The sequence below is a fragment of the Saccoglossus kowalevskii genome, chromosome 3 (assembly GCF_978046115.1).
Source record: "Saccoglossus kowalevskii chromosome 3, keSacKowa6.1, whole genome shotgun sequence".
NCBI lineage: Eukaryota > Metazoa > Hemichordata > Enteropneusta > Harrimaniidae > Saccoglossus > Saccoglossus kowalevskii.
In genome coordinates this window covers 41,451,597-41,478,442 of record NC_140643.1, presented here as the reverse complement: position 1 = coordinate 41,478,442, position 26,846 = coordinate 41,451,597, and the positions used below count along the sequence as shown (strand labels likewise).

At 35.9% G+C, this 26,846-nt stretch overlaps 1 protein-coding gene across 1 annotated transcript; it reads right to left on the bottom strand.

The window, feature by feature from the left end:
• Positions 1-2,743: 2,743 nt before the first annotated feature.
• On the bottom strand, positions 2,744-26,773 carry LOC100370526 (protein phosphatase 1H-like). The gene is made up of 8 exons (XM_002738856.4): positions 26,457-26,773; positions 21,683-21,827; positions 20,891-21,175; positions 18,280-18,392; positions 17,311-17,514; positions 16,774-16,945; positions 9,369-9,520; positions 2,744-6,480 (listed from the first exon to the last, which is right to left on the bottom strand). The coding sequence occupies exons 1-8, from the start codon at positions 26,690-26,692 to the stop codon at positions 6,288-6,290; spliced, it is 1,500 nt and encodes a 499-aa protein (XP_002738902.1). The 5' UTR covers positions 26,693-26,773; the 3' UTR covers positions 2,744-6,287.
• Between the last annotated feature and the right edge of the window lie 73 nt (positions 26,774-26,846).

Below are 26,846 nucleotides of genomic sequence, written 5' to 3'. Positions count from 1 at the left end.
TCATTTGACTGATTTTGTTTTCTGAAACCTTTCATACTGATCATTTCATGGTTATTCTACAGATAACAACTATAGAATTATTAGTGATTGCACTGCTTGAGCTACACACAGTCCTACTCTCTGGAATAACATGCTTTTTAGTCCCCGTTCGGACGCAGTCCAAAAACTGGGACTTATAGATTGACCGTTCTGCGTTCGTGCATGTGTGCGTCCCGCACCTGTATTATGGACATGCCTGGAACAATCACAATCAAACTTCACACGTACATAATATTATACATATGCACATCAATTTGTTTCATGATCTGATTCAAGATGGCCGAATAGTGGCCATTTTTGTGCTAAAAAATCTTCAAAATCAAGCATTTATGGATGGATTTTGTTCAAACATGGTACATACATTAGAGATTATGGGTTCCGGATGCACGTCATTTTATTTTTCAGATCAGATTCAAAATGGCTGACTGGCGGCCATTTTGTTTAAATGGATGCGCTTCAAGAGCCATACATGTATCTCTGATATGCTTTAACTGATTATGTTAAAATTTTATTCATTCGTTTTACATCATGTTATAGATGTATTCAAAATGGTTGACTGGTGGCTATTTTGTTTTAATTAATGCTGTTCCTGAGCAATATTTCTCAATATGAACAAGTATTCGTTTGACGATCAGATACAAGGTGTCAATCATTTTAATGTTAAAAAATCATAATCAAGCATCATTTTTTGGATCCATACTTTTGATATGTTTATGTTCCAACTATATTACTATAAACAAAACTACAAAATGGTATAATGAAGATATCAAGAAAAAGATCGCAAAGCTGAACAATAGTAGAGGATGCATTGAAGGCCGCAAAGACAGAGTACTTTTCCAATAAACAATATGAATATAAAAGTATGAGATTGCAAACAATTTAATTCACAAAGCCAATGATTCACTGCACAACTGTCTTCATTCATTTCAGCATGTACAGAAGAATTATCTGCAAATAAATCAAGTAATGTTACAACTATACTAAAATAATGCATAGATGTTCTCCTACCTAACGTCGTCAATATAGTAACATATCTTAATCCATAGAATGCCAAACAAGATGAAAATTCAAACACTATAACCACTTCTCAAGAAACCTCAGCTTCACCCTGAATTACAGACCAGTGTCCAATGTATGCTTCATTATTTACCTGCCCTTCTCATCTTTAATACTAAGAATTTTGAAAACATCACACCTATTCTATACAACCTCACCGTCTACCCATACCCAAGCGTATTGACTTCAAATTTCTAATCACGTATAAGGCACTTCATGGACAAAGCACCAGCCTAATTATCAGCTCTTCTAAAGTCATACAGTCAAGAAAACTGGTGAACATTGTTGTCTCTCCCACTTCTGTCTGCTTTGATTCACAACGCACTTGCTGTGTTTTCTATTCGGTTCATTGTTGCATAACTTGAAAGGGGTCAAGGAGGATAGCCGGTACAGGTTACAGGAAATAAAAAAACTTGGTGTATATGTACCTTGGGTAGACCTCTCTCAGATTTGTTCATTTCATGATCATATCTTCAATTCTCTAATTTTGGTAAAAAGTGATATTTTCGACTTCTTGTTAAAAACGACAAGTCCAATTGCTTTGATATTACATATATAGGTACTACATGTGCATCTCTCTTAGATTTGTTCATTTTGTAATGATATCTTTAATTCTCTAATTTTGGTGAATATTTTTGTCATTTTTGTTAAAAAGTGATACTTTCGACTTCTTGTTAAAAAACGACAAGTCCAATTGCTTTGATATTACATATATAGGTACTACATGTGGACCTCTCTCAGATTTGTTCATTTTGTAATGATATCTTTAATTCTCTAAATTTGGTGAATATTTTTGGTAAAAAGTGATATTTTCGACTTCTTGTTAAAAACCACAAGTCCAATTGCTTTGATATTACATATATAGGTACTACATGTGGACCACTCTCAAATTTGTTCATTTCATAATGATATCTTTAATTTTCTAATTTTGGTGAATATTTTTGTCATTTTTGGTAAAAAGTGATATTTTCAACTTCTTGTTAGAAACCGCAAGTCCAATTGCTTTGATATTACATATATAGATACTACATATGGACCACTCTCAAATTTGTTCATTTCATGATGATATCTTCAATTCTCTAATTTTGATGAATATTTTTGTCATTTTTGGTAAAAAGTGATATTTTCTTCTTGTTAAAAACCACAATCATTTATGGTAAAAAATGATATTTTTGAATTCTTGTTGAAAACAGCAAGTCCCATTGCATTGATACTATGCATATTGTTCATTTTCTAATGATATCTTCTGTTCTTTAATCGAAATGTGCATTGCTAACACCGGAGCTATCTCAGCAGAGAGGCTGCTTGTTATAATATATTTGATAATTTGTGTTTATAAATCAAAATTGGGAATTGTCTACGAATTGCATTTAATGTGAAAAAGATTTTACATGCATATCTATAAAAGTATCAGACAGGGACACTTTTGCTAAAATATTTTACACAAATATTGCAGGTTTCAACACTTTGTCAACAGAGGGCGCTGTGCAATGGTGAAATAGAAAGACTTATCGGCTTCGTGGTGCGCATGGTGACTAGAAACATCTTGTATGAATGACAGGAATAAATAGTTTGATCACATGAAATGCATCGCTTCGTCTTAAATGGTACACTGTGGAGTACATAATATATAGACAGAAGAATTCAATTCTGTTTTACAATAACATAGATTTATTATTATGAGACATTTTTATAAACATGGAATAAAAATAGTTACAAACACTTGCATAGAAATAAAAACAAGTTACTTTATATTGTACCCATCACTAGAGGGCGCACTAACCAAGTTCTTACTTCATACACAGACTCCATATAAGCATGAAATGATTTGTGGCTTACTAAATTTATTTTATAGATGGAATGTGATATTCCATCAGTTGATGTGGATTTCATAGACAAGACACAACCAAAGAAACATACTTATATATAACAATTCAGGCATTACCTACTATCACCAAGTCAGGCCCACATAAATATTGGTCCACCCCTGTAACCACATAAATATTGGTCCACCCCTGTAACCACATAAATATTGGTCCACCCCTGTACCCACAGAAATAATGAGGTTACTCAAGTAAAATCTATATTTCTAATATATAAATTGTAAATCGGTCTAAACCCTGTGTAAATCAGAAACCTCTCAAACAAAATACTTTTAGTTCTGGGCTTACAATGCTTGAACAAAAGACCTCTAGAAACTGTTCTTCTTTTTCAGTTCTTTTTGTGTTCCATTCATTTACACTATGTACAACTATTGCAGTATATACTTTTTTATGGTTTCTAGATTGTCCATACCTAGATTGTCATATAAAAGAAATATTCCATATCTGTACAAGATAAAACTACAATGTGAAGAAAATTACATTACAAAACACATGTACTTTCCTCAATATGAACAATGAAAAAATTACTTCAATACTGTACATAATGATGTTATACAAATGAGATACATCGTATGGTACACCTGAAAGACCTTTCAATATTAATAACAAATCTTTTTTCGTTATCTAACAACTCCCAGCTTCTGCATCCCCACAAATAATGTATGGAAGCAAGGCGTTAACAAACCATGTTCCACTTTCACTGCAAAAGTCAAGATTATTGCAATTCCTATCACTATATGGTGCCATAGAACAATTCTCGAGTGAAAATATTAAGAATTACAGACAATTGGCATTCATTATAAAGATTATGTAGAATTTGTGAAGCAACATTTTAAAAAGAACTATACTTTATTTTAGGACTGCTCGTAACTATTTGTGTTATACAAGTAATATTTATATATACTATAACAGTGAGAAATAAATAAAAACCTGCCAAACATTCATGACAAAAGAATTTCATGGGTTGCTATGTGTTGCTATGTGTAGGATAATGATAGAAGGTATGATATTTTTGGCACTGTCCTGGTGTTCTGTATGGCAGCACACATAAACTCCAAAACTGAAAGAAATTTTCTGTAGAACTGACTGAACAGAATATTTTTGGCATGAATCAATGCTTAATCAATTGAGTAAGTTTTTTTTGATTTTAAGAAGACTTATCGTTTACTTATATAGTGATATGAATTTAAACCAAAAAACGATATTTTCTTTTCCATTTTCTTGTGTATTTATTTAATTCTGAACTAATAGAAAGTATTCTACGGTGATTAATGCTGTTACTGACTAACAGGAATTGAAATGCAAATGGGGACTGTATTTTGCCAATGATTCAAGACTGTATTTACTTATGTGGATGTGATCACATTTTTATCTAAAAAATGTTTGAAATTTGGAATGGTGAAAGTTATCGTAATTTTCTTGATTGGTTACAGTTGTGAATGTAATGATCGCAAAAATCATTGAAATTGGCCGGCAATTAATTTTTCGGTGTTAATGAGTAGAATTTTGGGATAGGACTTTGTTTTGTGAAATTCAAATTATTAAAGAAATAATAAAGGGCAAAGCAGCATGTCTTGGCAATGCACCATGTCTTGGCAATGCACCATGTCATGGCAAAGCACCATGTCATGGCAATGCAGCATGTCATGACAAAGCATCATGTCTTGGCAATGCACCATGTCTTGGCAATGCACCATGTCATGGCAAAGCACCATGTCATGGCAAAGCACCATGTCATGGCAATGCAGCATGTCATGACAAAGCATCATGTCTTGGCAATGCACCATGTCATGGCAAAGCACCATGTCATGGCAATGCACCATGTCATGGCAAAGCATCATGTCTTGGGAATGTGCCATGTCTTGGCAATGCACCATGTCTTGGCAATGCGCCATGTCTTGGCAATGCACCATGTCTTGGCAATGCGCCATGTCTTGGCAATGTGCCATGTCATGGCAAAGCATCATGTCTTGGCAATGTGCCATGTCATGGCAATGCAGCATGTCTTGACAATGCGCCATGTCTTGGCAATGTGCCATGTCATGGCAATGTACCATGTCTTGGCAATGTACCATGTCTTGGCAATGTGCCATGTCATGGCAAAGCACCATGTCTTGGCAATGCACCATGTCTTGGCAATGCGCCATGTCTTGGCAATGCGCCATGTCATGGTAATGTACCATGTCATGGCAAAGCATCATGTCTTGGCAATGCACCATGTCTTGGCAATGCACCATGTCATGGCAATGCACCATGTCATGGCAATGCACCATGTCATGGCAATGCACCATGTCTTGGCAATGCAGCATGTCTTGACAATGCACCATGTCTTGGCAATTATTTAAATAAACAATCCATCCAAATATACACCAAACATTGTTGATTCACACACAATTTTGTTTGTTCTATTTCAATTTGACCTCAAGTACTGCAACAAAACTTGTGAGAGATTGACCAATGATCAACAGTGCATGGTATTTTAGGGATAATTGTTAATTGTACAGTAACCCAGAAATTGAACATAGTACACTGACAGTGAATAAATATGTATGTATGTATCTCACAACATCACATATAATGTACACCACATGATTATCACATTACGTTACAAGCGGGAATCTCAACAAAATATTCCTGAATGAATCGTTGTAATTTAATCTGAACGTCATTCACTATAAAATAGATCATCTATAGATTTAAGTATCATGTCATACATATATTTGTTGTCTCTGTATGTTTTAAATTGATGGACATATATGCAATTATTTCCTAGTTCCTAGAGACCGGTATACTAATTTGCCAAGTGCATAGGCTTTTTATCGCCTTGTGAATTCATTTTGATCGAGTTGCTGAGAATAATATGTGAACCTCTGGGTGTACTATAATTCACATCATAGTTCTAACATGCCTGTTGCTGTGTAGAAGTTCACTTATAGAGGTCAGGTTAATCAGTAAAAATTTTTAGTGGTTCTATTTTGTGATTTCTGTCAATTACATATACTAATATTTATATAAAAAACAGACTTCCATATTAAAAGAATTTATGGCAATTTTTAACATTTTTTGTTCTGTGCTCAGCTTTTGGTTACGTGCTCAAACAACGAATATTAATACAATTAAACATGGAACGTGGATTGTTTATGCATAGTAACCCTAATAATATAAAATTGATACTTTTCAATGAAAATATGCTTTGCATTTCATGGTCCATAAATAATACAAATATTTATTTATTTATTTAGTTCATGGCATCCAACACAGTTATGTATATTGCTTGGATTCTTGAAAACAAAGCTATGTTCCCTGCATTTAAGTTGACAATGCATCCTGTGATTCAGTAAGACTACTTTGTGATGATAAATTAACATGACAATGTAATGGAATAACAAACACGGTGATGTCATCGTTAGATGCTTGTCTTGTGTCTCCCATTGTTCTCCATCCATTCTGTTTCAAGATCCCCCTTGCCTGCATAACTAATTCTTGGGCTGCTGATGCATACCTGCATACAAATGAACATAGATTACTGTTACAAATCATCTCATCTTGTCTCATGGGTCACTGAATCATCTGCTTATATGGTCATATATAGTCATTAAATCATATGATTCTATTATCAGTTGAAAATTATTCATTGGATCTTATTCAGTCATTGAATCACCCACTTATATGGTATGGGGGGTGTTTTGAACCATATTTAGTCATTGAATAATCTGCTTATATGGTCAGGTGGGTGTTTTGAATCATATTTAGTCATTGAATCATCTGCTTATATGGTCAGGTGGGTGGTTTGAATCATATTTAGTCATTGAATCATCTGCTTCTATGGCCAGGTGGAAGTTTTGAATCATATTCAGTCATTTAATCATCTGCTTATATGGTCAGGTGGGTTTTTTGAATCATATTCAGTCATTGAATCACCCACTTATATGGTCAGGTGGGTGTTTTGAATCATATTCAGTCATTGAATCATCTGCTTATATGGTCAGGTGGGTGGTTTGAATCATATTTAGTCATTGAATCATCTGCTTATATGGTCAGGTGGGTGTTTTGAATCATATTTAGTCATTGAATCATCTGCTTATATGGCCAGGTAGGTGTTTTGAATCATATTTAGTCATTGAATCATCTGCTTATATGGCCAGGTGGGTGTTTTGAATCATATTTAGTCATTGAATCATCTGCTTCTATGGCCAGGTGGGGGTTTTGAATCATATTCAGTCATTGAATCATCTGCTTATATGGTCAGGTGGGTGGTTTGAATCATATTTAGTCATTGAATCATCTGCTTATATGGTCAGGTGGGTGTTTTGAATCACATTTAGTCATTGAATCATCTGCTTATATGGTCAGGTGGGTGTTTTGAATCATATTTAGTCATTGAATCATCTGCTTCTATGACCAGGTGGGAGTTTTGAATCATATTCAGTCATTGAATCATCTGCGTATATGGTCAGGTGGTTGTTTTGAATCACATTTAGTCATTGAATCATCTGCTTCTATGGCCAGGTGGGTGTTTTGAATCATATTTAGTCATTGAATCATCTGCTTCTATGGTCAGGCGGGTTTTTTTAATCATATTCAGTCATTGAATCACCCACTTATATGGTCAGGTGGGTGTTTTGAATCATATTCAGTCATTGAATAATCTGCTTATATGGTCAGGTGGGTGGTTTGAATCATATTTAGTCATTGAATAATCTGCTTATATGGTCAGGTGGGTTTTTTGAATCATATTCAGTAATTGAATCACCCACTTATATGGTCAGGTGGGTGTTTTGAATCATATTTAGTCATTGAATCATCTGCTTATATGGCCAGGTAGGTGTTTTGAATCATATTTAGTCATTGAATCATCTGCTTCTATGGCCAGGTGGAAGTTTTGAATCATATTCAGTCATTTAATCACCTGCTTATATGGTCAGGTGGGTGGTTTGAATCATATTTAGTCATTGAATCATCTGCTTCTATGGTCAGGTGGGTTTTTTGAATCATATTCAGTCATTGAATCACCCACTTATATGGTCAGGTGGGTGTTTTGAATCATATTCAGTCATTGAATAATCTGCTTATATGGTCAGGTGGGTGGTTTGAATCATATTTAGTCATTGAATAATCTGCTTATATGGTCAGGTGGGTTTTTTGAATCATATTCAGTCATTGAATCACCCACTTATATGGTCAGGTGGGTGTTTTGAATCATATTTAGTCATTGAATCATCTGCTTATATGGCCAGGTAGGTGTTTTGAATCATATTTAGTCATTGAATCATCTGCTTATATGGCCAGGTGGGGGTTTTGAATCATATTCAGTCATTGAATCACCTGCTTATATGGTCTGGTGGGTGGTTTGAATCATATTTAGTCATTGAATCACCTGCTTCTATGACCAGGTGGGAGTTTTGAATCATATTCAGTCATTGAATCATCTGCTTATATGGTCAGGTGGTTGTTTTGAATCACATTTAGTCATTGAATCATCTGCTTCTATGGCCAGGTGGGTGTTTTGAATCATATTTAGTCATTGAATCATCTGCTTCTATGGTCAGGTGGGTGTTTTGAATCATATTTAGTCATTGAATCATCTGCTTATATGGTCAGATGGGTGTTTTGAATCATATTTAGTCATTGAATCATCTGCTTCTATGGCAAAGTGGGTGTTTTGAATCATATTTAGTCATTGAATCATCTGCTTATATGGTCAGGTTGGTGTTTTGAATTATATTCAATCATTGAATCATCTGCATATATGGCCAGGTGGGTGTTTTGAATCATATTCAGTCATTGAATCATCTGCTTCTATGGCAAGATGGGCATTTTAGTGATTGGCTTGTGTTGTCAGTTGAGTCAAAGCATATAAACTGAACTTTGAAAAAAACTGTCCACAAACAAGCTGCTCTCTGATTGGTCTGACTGGGCAGCCAATCAATTACAATCTTGTAATTAGCTTTGGATTGACTCTGTATTGTACATATTATAATCATTGAATAATTGGGTTGTATTTTCAATTACTGAATCATCTGCAGTGCCAGAGAAATATTATAGTAAATGAATCATTTGCTTTTATTGTCAGATGGGCATCTGAATTGAATGAGTCATCTGCTTAAATTTGTCAAATGTACATCAGATGGGTGATATAATCATTTCATTGGATTTTCCTTAATGTCAGGAAGGTTATTGAGCAGCCATGACCATTAAGGCATTTTACAATCTGTTCAAATTGGTAGGGAAGCAAACTTAGTCATTAAATGACCAACACATAGCCATCTTTTTATGTTTTCAAGGCGGGTATTTAAGTCATTGAATCACGTAACAGAGGTCATTTCTGCACCATATTGTCTTGTTTTACCATTAAATCATTTGCACTAGGAGTGCCTGCAATCAACTAACCTACTCATATCTCCAGGTGGGAAATTTTCTAGTATGTCTTTGACAATATCTGCTGCTTCTTGATTGGATAGAATATCCCATAATCCATCAGAAGCCATTATAAGCACATCATTCTCACTGTGTTCTGTTTGATTCAAATCGTAGATACGAGTCTGGAAATAAAAATACATCATAGGACGGTTTGTTAGCTTGGAATAGAATGACAACTCATTCTGGAATATGATTAGAAATGGAATGACAACTCAACTTTAAATAGAATAGAATGACAACATGTGTTTGCAATAGAATTGATAGAATGGCAACTCATCTCTGGAATAGGCTAAGATATGTGATGGCAACTCATCTCTGGAATAGGCTAAGATATGTGATGGCAACTCATCTCTGGAATAGGACCATGATATGGAATGGCAACTCATCTCTGGAATAGGCTAAGATATGGAATGGCAACTCATCTCTGGAATAGGACTAATATATGTGATGGCAACTCATCTCTGGAATAGGACTAAGATATGGAATGGCAACTCATCTCTGGAATAGGACTAAGATATGGAATGGCAACTCATCTCTGGAATAGGACTAAGATATGGAATGGCAACTCATCTCTGGAATAGGACTAAGATATGGAATGGCAACTCATCTCTGGAATAGGACTAAGATATGGAATGGCAACTCATCTCTGGAATAGGACTAATATATGGAATGGCAACTCATCTTTGGAATAGGACTAAGATATGTGATGGCAACTCATCTCTGGAATAGGACTAAGATATGGAATGGCAACTCATCTCTGGAATAGGACTAAGATATGGAATGGCAACTCATCTCTGGAATAGGACTAAGATATGGAATGGCAACTCATCTCTGGAATAGGACTAAGATATGGAATGGCAACTCATCTCTGGAATAGGACTAAGATATGTGATGGCAACTCATCTCTGGAATAGGACTAAGATATGGAATGGCAACTCATCTCTGGAATAGGACTAAGATATGGAATGGCAACTCATCTCTGGAATAGGACTAAGATATGGAATGGCAACTCATCTCTGGAATAGGCTAAGATATGGAATGGCAACTCATCTCTGGAATAGGACTATGATATGGAATGGCAACTCATCTCTGGAATAGGACTAAGATATGGAATGGCAACTCATCTCTGGAATAGGACTAAGATATGGAATGGCAACTCATCTTTGGAATAGGACTAAGATATGGAATGGCAACTCATCTCTGGAATAGGACTAAGATATGGAATGGCAACTCATCTCTGGAATAGGACTAAGATATGGAATGGCAACTCATCTCTGGAATAGGACTAAGATATGGAATGGCAACTCATCTCTGGAATAGGACTAAGATATGGAATGGCAACTCATCTCTGGAATAGGACTAAGATATGGAATGGCAACTCATCTCTGGAATAGGACTAAGATATGGAATGGCAACTCATCTCTGGAATAGGACTAAGATATGGAATGGCAACTCATCTCTGGAATAGGACTAATATATGGAATGGCAACTCATCTCTGGAATAGGACTAAGATATGGAATGGCAACTCATCTCTGGAATAGGACTAAGATATGTGATGGCAACTCATCTCTGGAATAGGACTTAGATATGGAATGGCAACTCATCTCTGGAATAGGACTAAGATATGGAATGGCAACTCATCGCTGGAATAGGACCATGATATGGAATGGCAACTCATCTCTGGAATAGGACTAAGATATGGAATAAGCAAATAACACCGAATAAACGGCAAGGTAAAGACTATGTCTAAATATAGTAAATACGTACTGCGTGCGTGACTCGAACCGGCGCTCGCGTACGGCACCTAATCGCCTAGCTACACGCCACTACACGTCTTCCCCTCGGCCACCGGGCATCCCCATAAAAGGATGCTTAATAACCGAGCTTATTACGTGCAGAGAACGTGAAACCCGTCCACGCGATACGCGCCACACAGCATGGCCAGAATGCGGCAAAGGCCTTCAGATCTGGCTGTAGTAGGATGGTGAAAGTAATGGTACAGCATTTTAACAGTGAATAAGTACTGAGAAATAATTTTTAAACTCATAGTTGCTGTCGACATAGGAAGTAAAGTAAGCAAATAACACCGAATAAACGGCAAGGTAAAGACTATGTCTAAATATAGTAAATACGTACTGCGTGCGTGACTCGAACCGGCGCTCGCGTACGGCACCTAATCGCCTAGCTACACGCCACTACACGTCTTCCCCTCGGCCACCGGGCATCCCCATAAAAGGATGCTTAATAACCGAGCTTATTACGTGCAGAGAACGTGAAACCCGTCCACGCGATACGCGCCACACAGCATGGCCAGAATGCGGCAAAGGCCTTCAGATCTGGCTGTAGTAGGATGGTGAAAGTAATGGTACAGCATTTTAACAGTGAATAAGTACTGAGAAATAATTTTTAAACTCATAGTTGCTGTCGACATAGGAAGTAAAGTAAGCAAATAACACCGAATAAACGGCAAGGTAAAGACTATGTCTAAATATAGTAAATACGTACTGCGTGCGTGACTCGAACCGGCGCTCGCGTACGGCACCTAATCGCCTAGCTACACGCCACTACACGTCTTCCCCTCGGCCACCGGGCATCCCCATAAAAGGATGCTTAATAACCGAGCTTATTACGTGCAGAGAACGTGAAACCCGTCCACGCGATACGCGCCACACAGCATGGCCAGAATGCGGCAAAGGCCTTCAGATCTGGCTGTAGTAGGATGGTGAAAGTAATGGTACAGCATTTTAACAGTGAATAAGTACTGAGAAATAATTTTTAAACTCATAGTTGCTGTCGACATAGGAAGTAAAGTAAGCAAATAACACCGAATAAACGGCAAGGTAAAGACTATGTCTAAATATAGTAAATACGTACTGCGTGCGTGACTCGAACCGGCGCTCGCGTACGGCACCTAATCGCCTAGCTACACGCCACTACACGTCTTCCCCTCGGCCACCGGGCATCCCCATAAAAGGATGCTTAATAACCGAGCTTATTACGTGCAGAGAACGTGAAACCCGTCCACGCGATACGCGCCACACAGCATGGCCAGAATGCGGCAAAGGCCTTCAGATCTGGCTGTAGTAGGATGGTGAAAGTAATGGTACAGCATTTTAACAGTGAATAAGTACTGAGAAATAATTTTTAAACTCATAGTTGCTGTCGACATAGGAAGTAAAGTAAGCAAATAACACCGAATAAACGGCAAGGTAAAGACTATGTCTAAATATAGTAAATACGTACTGCGTGCGTGACTCGAACCGGCGCTCGCGTACGGCACCTAATCGCCTAGCTACACGCCACTACACGTCTTCCCCTCGGCCACCGGGCATCCCCATAAAAGGATGCTTAATAACCGAGCTTATTACGTGCAGAGAACGTGAAACCCGTCCACGCGATACGCGCCACACAGCATGGCCAGAATGCGGCAAAGGCCTTCAGATCTGGCTGTAGTAGGATGGTGAAAGTAATGGTACAGCATTTTAACAGTGAATAAGTACTGAGAAATAATTTTTAAACTCATAGTTGCTGTCGACATAGGAAGTAAAGTAAGCAAATAACACCGAATAAACGGCAAGGTAAAGACTATGTCTAAATATAGTAAATACGTACTGCGTGCGTGACTCGAACCGGCGCTCGCGTACGGCACCTAATCGCCTAGCTACACGCCACTACACGTCTTCCCCTCGGCCACCGGGCATCCCCATAAAAGGATGCTTAATAACCGAGCTTATTACGTGCAGAGAACGTGAAACCCGTCCACGCGATACGCGCCACACAGCATGGCCAGAATGCGGCAAAGGCCTTCAGATCTGGCTGTAGTAGGATGGTGAAAGTAATGGTACAGCATTTTAACAGTGAATAAGTACTGAGAAATAATTTTTAAACTCATAGTTGCTGTCGACATAGGAAGTAAAGTAAGCAAATAACACCGAATAAACGGCAAGGTAAAGACTATGTCTAAATATAGTAAATACGTACTGCGTGCGTGACTCGAACCGGCGCTCGCGTACGGCACCTAATCGCCTAGCTACACGCCACTACACGTCTTCCCCTCGGCCACCGGGCATCCCCATAAAAGGATGCTTAATAACCGAGCTTATTACGTGCAGAGAACGTGAAACCCGTCCACGCGATACGCGCCACACAGCATGGCCAGAATGCGGCAAAGGCCTTCAGATCTGGCTGTAGTAGGATGGTGAAAGTAATGGTACAGCATTTTAACAGTGAATAAGTACTGAGAAATAATTTTTAAACTCATAGTTGCTGTCGACATAGGAAGTAAAGTAAGCAAATAACACCGAATAAACGGCAAGGTAAAGACTATGTCTAAATATAGTAAATACGTACTGCGTGCGTGACTCGAACCGGCGCTCGCGTACGGCACCTAATCGCCTAGCTACACGCCACTACACGTCTTCCCCTCGGCCACCGGGCATCCCCATAAAAGGATGCTTAATAACCGAGCTTATTACGTGCAGAGAACGTGAAACCCGTCCACGCGATACGCGCCACACAGCATGGCCAGAATGCGGCAAAGGCCTCATCTCTGGAATAGGACTAAGATATGGAATGGCAACTCATCTCTGGAATAGGACCATGATATGGAATGACAACTCATCTCTGGAATAGGACCATGATATGGAATGGCAACTCATCTCTGGAATAGGACTAAGATATGGAATGGCAACTCATCTCTGGAATAGGACTAAGATATGGAATGGCAACTCATCTCTGGAATAGGACTAAGATATGGAATGGCAACTCATCTCTGGAATAGGACTAAGATATGAAATGGCAACTCATCTCTGGAATAGGACTAAGTGATACGGAATGGCAACTCATCTTTGGAATAGGACTAAGATACGGAATGGCAACTCATCTCTGGAATAGGACTAAAATGTGGAATGGCAACTCATCTCTGGAATAGGACTAAGATATGGAATGGCAACTCATTTCTGAAATAGGACTAAAATATGGAATGGCAACTCATCTCTGGAATAGGACTAATATATGGAATGGCAACTCATCTCTGAAATAGGACTAAGTGATACAGAATGGCAACTCATCTTTGGAATAGGACTAAGATACGGAATGGCAACTCATCTCTGGAATAGGACTAAGTGATACGGAATGGCAACTCATCTCTGGAATAGGATTAAAATATGTAATGGCAACTCATCTCTGGAATAGGACTAAGATATGGAATGGCAACTCATCTCTGGAATAGGACCATGATATGGAATGGCAACTCATCTCTGGAATAGGACTAATATATGGAATGGCAACTCATCTCTGGAATAGGACCATGATATGGAATGGCAACTCATCTCTGGAATAGGACTAAGATATGGAATGGCAACTCATCTCTGGAATAGGACTAAGATATGGAATGGCAACTCATCTCTGGAATAGGACTAATATATGGAATGGCAACTCATCTCTGGAATAGGACCATGATATGGAATGGCAACTCATCTCTGGAATAGGACTAAGATATGGAATGGCAACTCATCTCTGGAATAGGACTAAGATATGGAATGGCAACTGATCTCTGGAATAGGACTAAGATATGGAATGGCAACTCATCTCTGGAATAGGACTAAGATATGGAATGGCAACTCATCTCTGGAATAGGACTAAGATATGGAATGGCAACTCATCTCTGGAATAGGACTAAGGTATGGAATGGCAACTCATCTCTGGAATAGGACTAAGATATGGAATGGCAACCCATCTCTGGAATAGGACTAAGATATGGAATGGCAACTCATCTCTGGAATAGGACTAAGATATGGAATGGCAACTCATCTCTGGAATAGGACTGAAACAAGCAGCCTCTCGGCTGAGATAGCTCCGCTGTTAGCAATGCACATTTCAATTAAAGAACAGAAGATATCATTAGAAAATAAACAATATGTATAGTCTCAAAGCAATGGGACTTGCTGTTTTCAACAAGAATTCAAAAATATAATTTTTCACCATAAATGATTGTGGTTTTTAACAAGAAGTCGAAAATATCACTTTTTTACCAAAAATGACAAAAAAATTCATCAAAATTAGAGAATTAAAGATATCATTACAAAATGAACAAATCTGAGAGAGGTCCACATGTAGTACCTATATATGTAATATCAAAGCAATTGGACTTGCGGTTTTTAGCAAGAAGTTGAAAATATCACTTTTTACCAAAAATTACAAAAATATTCACCAAAATTAGAGAATTGAAGATATCATTACAAAATGAACAAATCTGAGAGAGATCCACATGTAGTACCTATATATGTAATATCAAAGCAATTGGACTTGCAGTTTTTAACAAGAAGTCGAAAATATCACTTTTTACCAAAAATTACAAAAATATTCATCAAAATTAGAGAATTAAAGATATCATTACAAAATGAACAAATCTGAGAGAGGACCACATGTAGTACCTATATGTATAATATATCAAAGCAATTGGACTTGCGGTTTTCAACAAGAAGTCGAAAATATCACTTTTTACCAAAAATTACAAAAATATTCACCAAAATTAGAGAATTGAAGATATCATCACGAAATGAACAAATCTGAGAGAGGTCCACATGTAGTACCTATATATGTAGTATCAAAGCAATTGGACTTGCGGTTTTTAACAAGAAGTCAAAAATATCACTTTTTACCCAAAATGACAAAAATATTCACCAAAATTAGAGAATTAAAGATATCATTACAAAATGAACAAATCTGAGAGAGGTCCACATGTAGTACCTATATATGTAATATCAAAGCAATTGCACTTGCGGTTTTTAGCAAGAAGTCAAAAATATCACTTTTTACCCAAAATGACAAAAATATTCACCAAAATTAGAGAATTAAAGATATCATTACAAAATGAACAAATCTGAGAGAGGTCCACATGTAGTACCTATATATGTAATATCAAAGCAATTGCACTTGCGGTTTTTAGCAAGAAGTTGAAAATATCACTTTTTACCAAAAATTACAAAAATATTCACCAAAATTAGAGAATTGAAGATATCATTACAAAATGAACAAATCTGAGAGAGATCCACATGTAGTACCTATATATGTAATATCAAAGCAATTGGACTTGCAGTTTTTAACAAGAAGTCGAAAATATCACTTTTTACCAAAAATGACAAAAATATTCACCAAAATTAGAGAATTGAAGATATCAACATGAAATGAACAAACCTAAGAGAGGTCTACCCAAGGTACATATACACCAAGTATCAAAGCATTCAGGCTTGTAGTTTTCAAGAAGAAGTCGAAAAAGTAAAACATTGACACGGACGACGACGGACAATCACTCATATGATTAGCTCCGCTCGACAAAGTCGACAGCGGAGCTAAAAAAGAATGCCAACTCACCTCTGGAATAGGACTAAGGAATGGTTTCAGGTAAATATTTGTGTCATGTACTTTAAGTTCATGATCTCCGAATCCTCTGGTTACACCTATTGTTGCTAACATTCTAGATTTCTTACCATCTCCATATATCAAAGGAAACTTGGTGTCTTCTGCAGTTACTATTTTATGAGCCCTAATGAAACCGAGAAAATACATTGTGTGACTAGCATAGTGTCAAACATCTTATAAATTGACTCCATCCTACAGCATTATTGCTTCACAGCTTGGATCAGTCTTGATTACAAATACATTTGTGTAAGGATTGTGTTATAGACACCCAGCTTGTATTTTTATTAATGAACACATTGCCAAATGTCATCATACTATAAAACACTCTGAGATAGCAAGCTACAAAAAAGCTAAAAAAAGATATATTTTACAGTGTTCAGTTCATTCACAGTGTAATTCCTAAACAAATGTTAATAAATATCACCTGGCAAATAAAATATGAAATAAAAAAAAGCATATATATTGTATTTCAAATCTGACAATATTTACCATCCAGTCATGTGTTTATCTCTGTATAATACTCTTTTACCAATGTCTTTTTTGTAAATTCGTCGATGAAATTCTAAATGTGTAAATTCATTATCTAATAAACATGGTTGGATCCATGCTAAATGTTGTAATCTTTGTCTTTCTGTACTTGGTGTAAATTCTTGTGACATCTCTATTATTTCATTGTTCCTCACTATGATTGCTCTGAAATCAATAAGTAATTGCATTAGTTTGAGAAATAAAGTTTGAACATGAATGGTTCTCCAAAGCTGCATTAGCTAAAATGGCTGCCAGTCTGCCATTTTGAATCCAATCTGATGTGTATCAAGGTGTGTAACATTCAATGTACATACATTTTGATGAAATTTTAACACTGATAGAATTGCGATTTGGCCATCTTGAATCAGAGCATGATGTATATATAAAGTTTGAAAATTAACAGTCAAAACATGTCTCCAGAACTGCATTCAGAACCACTAGTCAGCCATTTTGAATTCATAAGTCCCATAATGTTCAATTAAATTTGAATATAATCAATTAATACATGACCAAGATTTGGTTTGATTCATTGGTAAAACCAATGGCAAGCATATGTATCCCAAGATGCAGGATGTATGTTTGAAGTTTGAATGTAATTGGTCCAGGCATGCTCAAGATATAGAAATAGATGCACAATGGTCAGAACATAAGTCACTGTTAAAACCCATTCGATGACCATAATTTTAACAATATTTTCCCCAATGTAGTGACCAAGCTAAACAAATTCAGGATTTACTAAAAATGTTCTCAACCCAGCTAGAAGTACACAAAACATAGTTTTCAATAAGTTGTCATAACAAACACTGATGTGATAACAAATGAATAATTCAGATGGCATAGTAAAAATAAGTTGTCAAATATAGGGTCATACTTTACTGTAGGGCCAAAATGACTGTGTTTGACTGCATTCTGATAACATGGGATATTTACCTTGAATCACCTGCACACGATAAATATAGTTTACCATGTAGAAATATTGCTACTAAGGCAGTACAACCACCTGGTATACGGAAGATGTGTTTCTCATGACCTATCTGTTCATCCTGTGCATCAAACAAAATTATTATTATAACATGTAATTTATAATAATCAGGGAAGCAACAATGTCATGTATTAATATGTTGATTGGGTTATACATGTACATGTGTTGGTAGGGCAAGTAGATAACCCAACATGGTATTTGAATTACAGGGACATGTACTGCAGTCTGTTAGCCCCACTAGTAAACTAGATTGACATTGTCAATGTGTGAATACTTTGACCATTGTATATTAGTTTGTATGTTTCCTCGATTACATACCCCTAAGCCGATATGACATGCCATTGACGCACAGAAATTTGCTGTGACTCAACTACACATGTACATGTAGTTATGCTGATTCACTGGCATATCTTACAATCTTATTATACTTACAAAGTTATAATTTGGTAAAACAAAATTCCTTCTATGAACAAAGGTTTTATTTGGTCCATCACATACAATTTTATTTTTTCTTTCCTCCCTAGCAGTCAAGAAACTGACTCAATTTGATTTTGGAGGATTTCATTTTGACTGAGGATCCTTACAAAATCAGTTTTGTTAGAGAGAACACTGGTCTACAGTTGGTAATCAGAGATGTACTTGATGTCATTCATTTCAAATTTACAAGTCTTGCTACTTTTAAGTACATAGTATCTGCATCAGGATGCAGGTTGAATCAATTATTTTTATTTGACAATTGAATGGCCATTACGGAGACTCAATTTCCACAGTGAAATTCTCAATTCTATGAAAGCTGAAATTTTCCTGCCATCAAAAATTCACAAAGCCATATCTCTTGTGAAATCAATACATAAAAGTTGGTACTGAAACATGTTTTCTTATAGTCCTGAATGATGTATTTACTTTAGGATTTAAACATGAATCAAACCTATGATTTTAAATAAGTCAATGAAAATGACACAGTCCCCGTTAAATTTTTGAAAGTTCTCTTTGTGCTCGTCATATTAAAGCAGAAGGGTTGTCGCAAGCGTGTCCTTGAAATTTGAGTTCTAAGTGGCGTATATAACAGATTGTTTATTTACATCAAAACACATGTTCCATGTAGTAGTAATATGGCCAAAAATAAAAACAGCCATTATTCGGCCATCTTTGATCTGATTATGAAACACACTGATATGTATTATATATGTGCCAAATACGAATGAAAATGATACATAAATTGTGGAAATATAGTAGTAAGGCCAAAAAGTCAGATGGCTGTCAATCGGCCATCCTGACAAATTGTCATGGACATGCATCCTAACATGTATAAAGTACATGTATATGCCAAATTTGAATGAAAACTGACAGAGCACGTCCAAGATACCGCATAAAAAAAAAAAAAACAAGATGCCTGCCAGTCGTCCATCTTGCGAAATAAATCGTCATGGACATGTATCCTAACATGTATAATCTATGTACCAAGTTTGAATGACAACTGACAAAGCATGTCCAAAATACAACATTTTCAAAAAACAAGATGGCTGCCAGTCAGCCATTTTGAATCGAATCGCTAAACCACTGCATGTGCATATGTCCCACATAAGGTACTAGGCACATGCAAAGAATGAACGTAATCGGTCCACAGGATTCTGAAATATGACTGGACAGACTGACGCACGGACAGACAGACTCAGGAACTCACGGACGGTCGGGGACATGTATCCTAACATGTATGATCTATGTACTAAATTTGAATGAAAACTGACAAAGCATGTCCAAAATACGACATTTTCAAAGAACAAGATGGCTGCCAGTCGAACATCTTTGATCCAATTGTGAAATAAATCGTCATGGACATGTATCCTAACATGTATAATCTATGTACCAAGTTTGAATGAAAACTGACAAAGCATGTCCAAAATACAACATTTTCAAAAACCAAGATGGCTGCCAGTCGGCCATTTTGAATCGAATCGCTAAACCACTGCATGTGCATATGTCCCACATAAAGTACTAGGCACATGCAAAGAATGAACAGAATCGGCCCAAGGGATTCTGAGATATGAATCCGGATGGACGCACAGACGCACGGACGGGGACCGAATTATAAGTCCCCGTTTTCGGACTTCGTCTGAACGGGGACTAATAATATACATAAAACTCTAGTAATACTTTTATACCAATTGAAATGTTCTTTGCAGGACTTTATATATATGGTAAATGTCCTGACCCAGACTCATTTTCCTAAGTCAAATCTCTTACATAAATTGTACCTTCATTCTCATAAATTATCGTAGGACTTGTCTGTAGATCATGAGACATCAAAAAGGGAGCACTGTCCTTTGACCTATCTGGAATGGCGTTCATTGGCTTTCATGCTATATGATATTTTTAAGTCAGATAACACCATTGTACTCAGACTTTTTTGGATATGAAGTCATTACCATAATAACATGTCATGAACTGCAGTCTCAAACATTTTACCTCAGGTTGGACTTTATATCTTAGAAGAGTCCCTGTATGAAGTCATTATTCTAAATGTATACTTAAATATAATGCAAATAAATTTCAACTTACCATATCCCAGAATGCATTCTCCAGTGCACCACATATAAGACTCTCAGTTGGAAGATCCCTTTCATGGAAAGGCCACTTAACTCTGCCGTGATATTTGTCATTGTGGATATGTACGGTATTTCCCTCAGGAAGGCTATAGTGCGGTGAATTTATTAATATATTTGCCACAGCATTTAAGTGTTCTTGTATGTGTAGGTGCAATGTATGGACTGCCATAACTGCCCCTGCATTCCCAGCGTGACCATCATAGATGGCAAAATATGTGTATGTGTTGTCATCCTGATCCTACAGATCAAAAACAATATGGGAATAAGAAAATCATTCATGATCAATTTTATTTGGGTCTCGTCTCTCCCTCATTATCAGTTCCTGGTCAGTCCAAACAGATGACTTTATAGATTAGTTCAAGTTCCTGTAATTGTAGATGCATGGGATGCATGATTTTTAAATTTGGTTTTAAGACATGACGACATTGATTCTTTAGACTCCCCTGCAGTCCTTCATCTTGATTACTTTCCAGGGCATGTCTGGGTCAGCTACAGCGCAACTTATGAAGAACACACATGATGAGTTACTGATGCACAACATTTTGTTTTATTTGTCATGCATTTTATTCTAAATTGGAACAAATTCTAAACAATATGAAACAATATGAATTTTAAACTGATCAAATATGGTCAGCGAGATAGGTGAATGGATGGACTACCAGTAATCCCCATCTATAAGTTTACAAACATTAAAGTGGACCAGTTTACTCGGTTTAAAATAGTAAGAAATAAACTACATCTGTACCAGTGAGTTTTCCCTGGAAGGAGTGTCTGAGGTACCAGATTTTGCCGCAGGTTGATTTTGTGAATCAAATGATGATTCTCCTAGATGAAAAATACCAATGGCAGCTTGGTCTTCATTGTACAAACTCTTACCAGCATTTATCACTCTAAAAATAATAATAAAACATGATGATGAAATATCTAGTGCATTCACAGAAAATGAAGAAAAACATTTCATTGAATTATATTTTTGAGATCAAGTTCCAGTCATCTTGCGGTAATCAGCTACTCATTGTGATGAAAAAACTATGATTGTTTTATGTGTACTGAGGAGTCTGGCAAATGGACAGCTGAATCATGGTAGGTACATTTTTACTGAATCTTCCAAAATCTTTACATACATTGAAATAAACAAGTATTTATCTTTGCATAACTAGTGTGTATCACTCACATACATCAAAAATGCAATGTACAATCTAACTGTTTCATTATTAAGGCCTAAATAAAACAAGCAGCCTCGCAGCTGAGATAGCTCCGCTGTTAGCAATGCACATTTCAATTAAAAAACAGAAGATATCATTAGAAAATGAACAATATGCATAGTATCAATGCAATGGGACTTGCTGTTTTCAACGAGAATTCAAAAACATCACTTTTCACCAAAAATGACAAAAATATTCATCAAAATTAGAGAATTGAAGATATCATCATGAAATGAACAAATTTGAGAGTGGTCCACATGTAGTACCTATATATGTAATAACAAAGCAATTAGACTTGCGGTTTTTAGCAAGAAGTTGAAAATATCACTTTTTACCAAAAATGACAAAAATATTCACCAAAATTAGAGAATTGAAGATAAGATCATGAAATGAACAAATTCGAGAGAGGTCTACCCAAGGTATATATACACCAAGTATCAAAGCATTCAGGCTTGTAGTTTTCAAGAAGAAAAAGTAAAACATTGACACGGACGACAGACAATCACTCATACATGTATGATAAGCTCCGCTCGACAAAGTCAACAGCGGAGCTAAAAATTAAATGTTAGTGATCAAATTGTTTTCCAAAATTGATGCAGACCCATTAATATTTATTTTAGTTTAAGTGTCATAAAATTTTGCTTTTAATTTGATTTTTTTTTCCAAACCCCCCAAAATAGTTGTGACCGATGGACGTAATGTTTGCATGGACTTAAAATACCAATAATAACCATACAGACTAATAAGGCATAACTTTGGTAACAAAGAACACACTCACATGACATACAGCCACTAATTGGAAAGCAGAAATCATAAGAGCCATTATTAATTAGCAGGAAATTTAAAATTTCTGTTAAATTCTTATCAGAGCACATATGTACATTACTTTATGAATGGCAATATATTTCAATTTTAAAGCCTGACACTACTATTCAAATACTATAATTAATATTTCATTATTATTGTGATGACGATGATGGAAAGCCACTGTATATGAAATTAATACTGTGAATTGATTAATAAAAATGATAGCATACAATGCTCATTACTGTAATATGACAATAATAAATAGCAATCATTACCAAGTAATTACATATAATCACTAATGGTACTAATATAATTTTCAAACCAAGCATGAAATTATAATTTATCAGACTAACTCGAGTCAGAAATGTTTATGTAACTATAATAACAAATTTCTATACACTATTTGCATTTGACATCACTAAAATGACACGAACACACTTTATATGTGTGTTTTTTTCTATAGATAATATAGACACTTTCACATCTACACTATCTGATTACATGTATAAAGAAAGTGCGAGCAATCTATCAGAAGTATTAGCTGCAATGGACATGATGCAATATATCATTGAGTGAAATAAACAAAATATGTAGTAGCTGAATTTCATCATAGCATTGCTATGAAGCCTATGAACACAGCATGCATACTGCAATATGTCACCTTGCTTCAGATCAAAGTCAACATTGAGATAATAGGATAAACAATATATTGATTAAAAAAATCAAGGCTATGAATCACTAGTACATGTATTATACCGTAATCACAGTGTGTGTGTCACAGATGTTACCTATGTTACTATTATTACTATTTAGTTCATTGCATCATGATTTATATAAAACAACAACATAGAAAAAAAAAATTATTATGCATATTAATAAGGTAATTTTCCTGTGTTTCTTATGTACCATTCAATAGATTTCAATTAAACTTAGTACCAGGGGTATATAGATGGTCTTGGATAATGTGCACACCTGATTAGTTTTTGGTTGAAATCTGTGCGTATTATTGACCTAATCTGCATATTAATTAGACAATTTTAAGTCTTTTCACTTTTTTCTCAGGAACTATTCAACAGATTCAATGGAACTTAATACATAAATGGTCTTTGATACATTGAAATGTGTACACCTGATTAGTTTTGGGTTGAAATCTATGCCTATTAATTACCTAATGTGCACATCACAGCCAATTTGAGACCTTTTCAAGGAAATATAGATGATCTGGGATAATGATCAAACCTGAATAGTTTTAGGTTGCAATCTGTAAATATTAATTACATAATTTGCATATTAATTAGCCTTTTCCACCAAAATATCAACCACTGGTCAAATTTCAATGAAATCAATGTATTAAAAGTGTAATATCACTGTAAGCACTGTTGCAGATAAGGACATGCAACTAGTGCCATAATGGGGACATCAGAAAAGAGATACATTGTATGACTAACATGCCACATATCCATATATGTCACATGACATGATAATATGCATAACAGTAATGGTTCAAACATCATACAACATTAATGAACGAAATTGACATTACAATCTTATGTTTTCGAACAGTCTTATATTTAAGCTGGGGAACACAGTATACAAGTACTGGATACGATATACTGCAAAGTGGAAATAATATACCTATTTAACCGTTGTTGATTTTTGTCCAAGAACACAAAACAAATGACTGACATAATCGACAAAACAAAAAACAACTGTCGAGTACCCTACACAGTGTAGTTTAATTAGTAAGAACAAGTCATTGTTAATGACACAGTCCTCGTCCAAAATTTTGTGATCTGACATATCAATTTGATGCTGATGAAGTCATTGAGATTAGATTGAAACCATTAATAGGAGATTAATAATTAATAAATAATGTTCATGTTGATGTATTTATTGATATACTGTCTTTGTACAAAATTTAAACAGAAACGTTTATGGCATTCAAGAGAAAGTACCATGGGTACCATAAAAAAGCAAAATGGCCGCCAGTTGGCCATATTTGTTTGAATCACGGAAAAAGTATGACGTGCACCTATAACCAAATATGTATGATCATCATAGCAAGTTTGATCCAAATCGGCCAAGTCATCTCTGAGAAACAGCTCGGGACATGTAAAAATGACGATTTAGCACTTACCTACAACCCAATATGTATGATCACAGGAAGGTACTAACGGAAATAAATTTTCTTATTAAAATTGTATGGGTATTTTTGTGAGTGTACCTGTATGTATTAAAATATATACACATCAGAACTTCAAATGCAAACATAGTGCACATGCAAATTGAACAAAATTATCGAGAATGATCATGGATTTGTTAGAAAATACATGCAGTTCAATGCAGTGACACTATCTGGTGGTGGGAATTGCCAAGCTGGTTTATAAAATTGTGAACAAATATTTTTGTAAATATCACTGATCAAGAATGATGCCCATCGCAAAGTGTCTTGTTAGTATGAAAAATATTTCAGAGCGGTGTGCCCTCTAAGCAGATATGAAGTGTCACTGACCCATAGATTTTTTGTGTCAGACAATCATAAATTGATAGATAGGGATCTTCAAAAACGTCTTACAGTAGTTTGGAAATTTGTAATATAGAAAAACAATATTCACATTTTATCAACAAAAGAAGTGTAAAATTTTGTGTTCCCTACAGCCACAAACAATCTTTATTTTTGTTTGAATACCTCTCTCCCCAGCAGTCACGAAGGTGACTCAACTTGGTGTTTCATTGTGACTCAGATTTCCTACAAATCAGTCCTGTTAGAAACTACATCTACTGATGGTGATTGTGAAAAAAAATATTTATAAACTTCATAAACAACTGGCAGCATAAAAATTAAGACATGATAATGATCTAGCAATACTAAAGGAATATGGAATCCTATTGATGCTATGAGAGCTACATCTGGGGCATATATTCAGAATTTTTGAAAAAAACAAACATTTAAATGAAATGTGGGACAATCATTCATGTTGTTAGCATAAATAATAGTTCCATTATATTATTACAGAAGGTGGTTTAATAATAGACATCACATCGTCTTTATATCGGTTGAATCTCAGTAAAAAAAACTTTATTCGTTTGAATTTATATTGATAAAGAGCAATTGCCAAAATAATTCAAGAAATGTCGCACCTTCTAGTGTCAGAAATAAAAGCTAGACACAATTAAAGGATTGATGCTCCTGAACGCTGAAGACATACACTAAACGCCCACTCACTTTATGAATGTCAAGCGGCATGTTGATGATTAAAAAAACAAACAAAAAAAACAAAAAAAAAAAAACTACATTTGTTTATTGATATGGCAATAAGTGAAAGTAATGTTAAGTGTACATAAGACGTACTTTCAATTTCTTGTCTCCAGAACTAACAAATTACACTCGCGGTGAATCACCGTAATGACTGAATGGGACGGGACGACGACGTCGATCGCTTTCTTTGCATATCTGTTTTCAGTATCAATCAATTACTATGCGTAATTATAACACGTTGTACTTACTCTGAATAGCCACTGTACCATGGTAACCTTGCTATATCGCGGGGTACTAGAATTGGTCTCAAAACATGGTCAGCGGACACCTTCACTTCCTCGTCACTTAAATTTAAAAACTCGGGACGACTGTACGGAAACTTTACCGGCAAATCCTCGGCCCTTTGCGTTTTTTCAGGAGAACGTGGTATAGGATGAAGATTGGCAATCACGTTGTTTACAGTAGACCTAAACCGGTTGATCATCTTGTCGGTGTCCCGCGGAAAACTAAAAATCAATGACGGCAAAATAACTTCTAAATGTCAAAGCATCCGCCATCTTTCGGTAATGTTTTTAATAGGTCATGTGATCAAAAGTTAATTCGATATTTTCAGCCTGTATGGTCGACAGGACTAACTA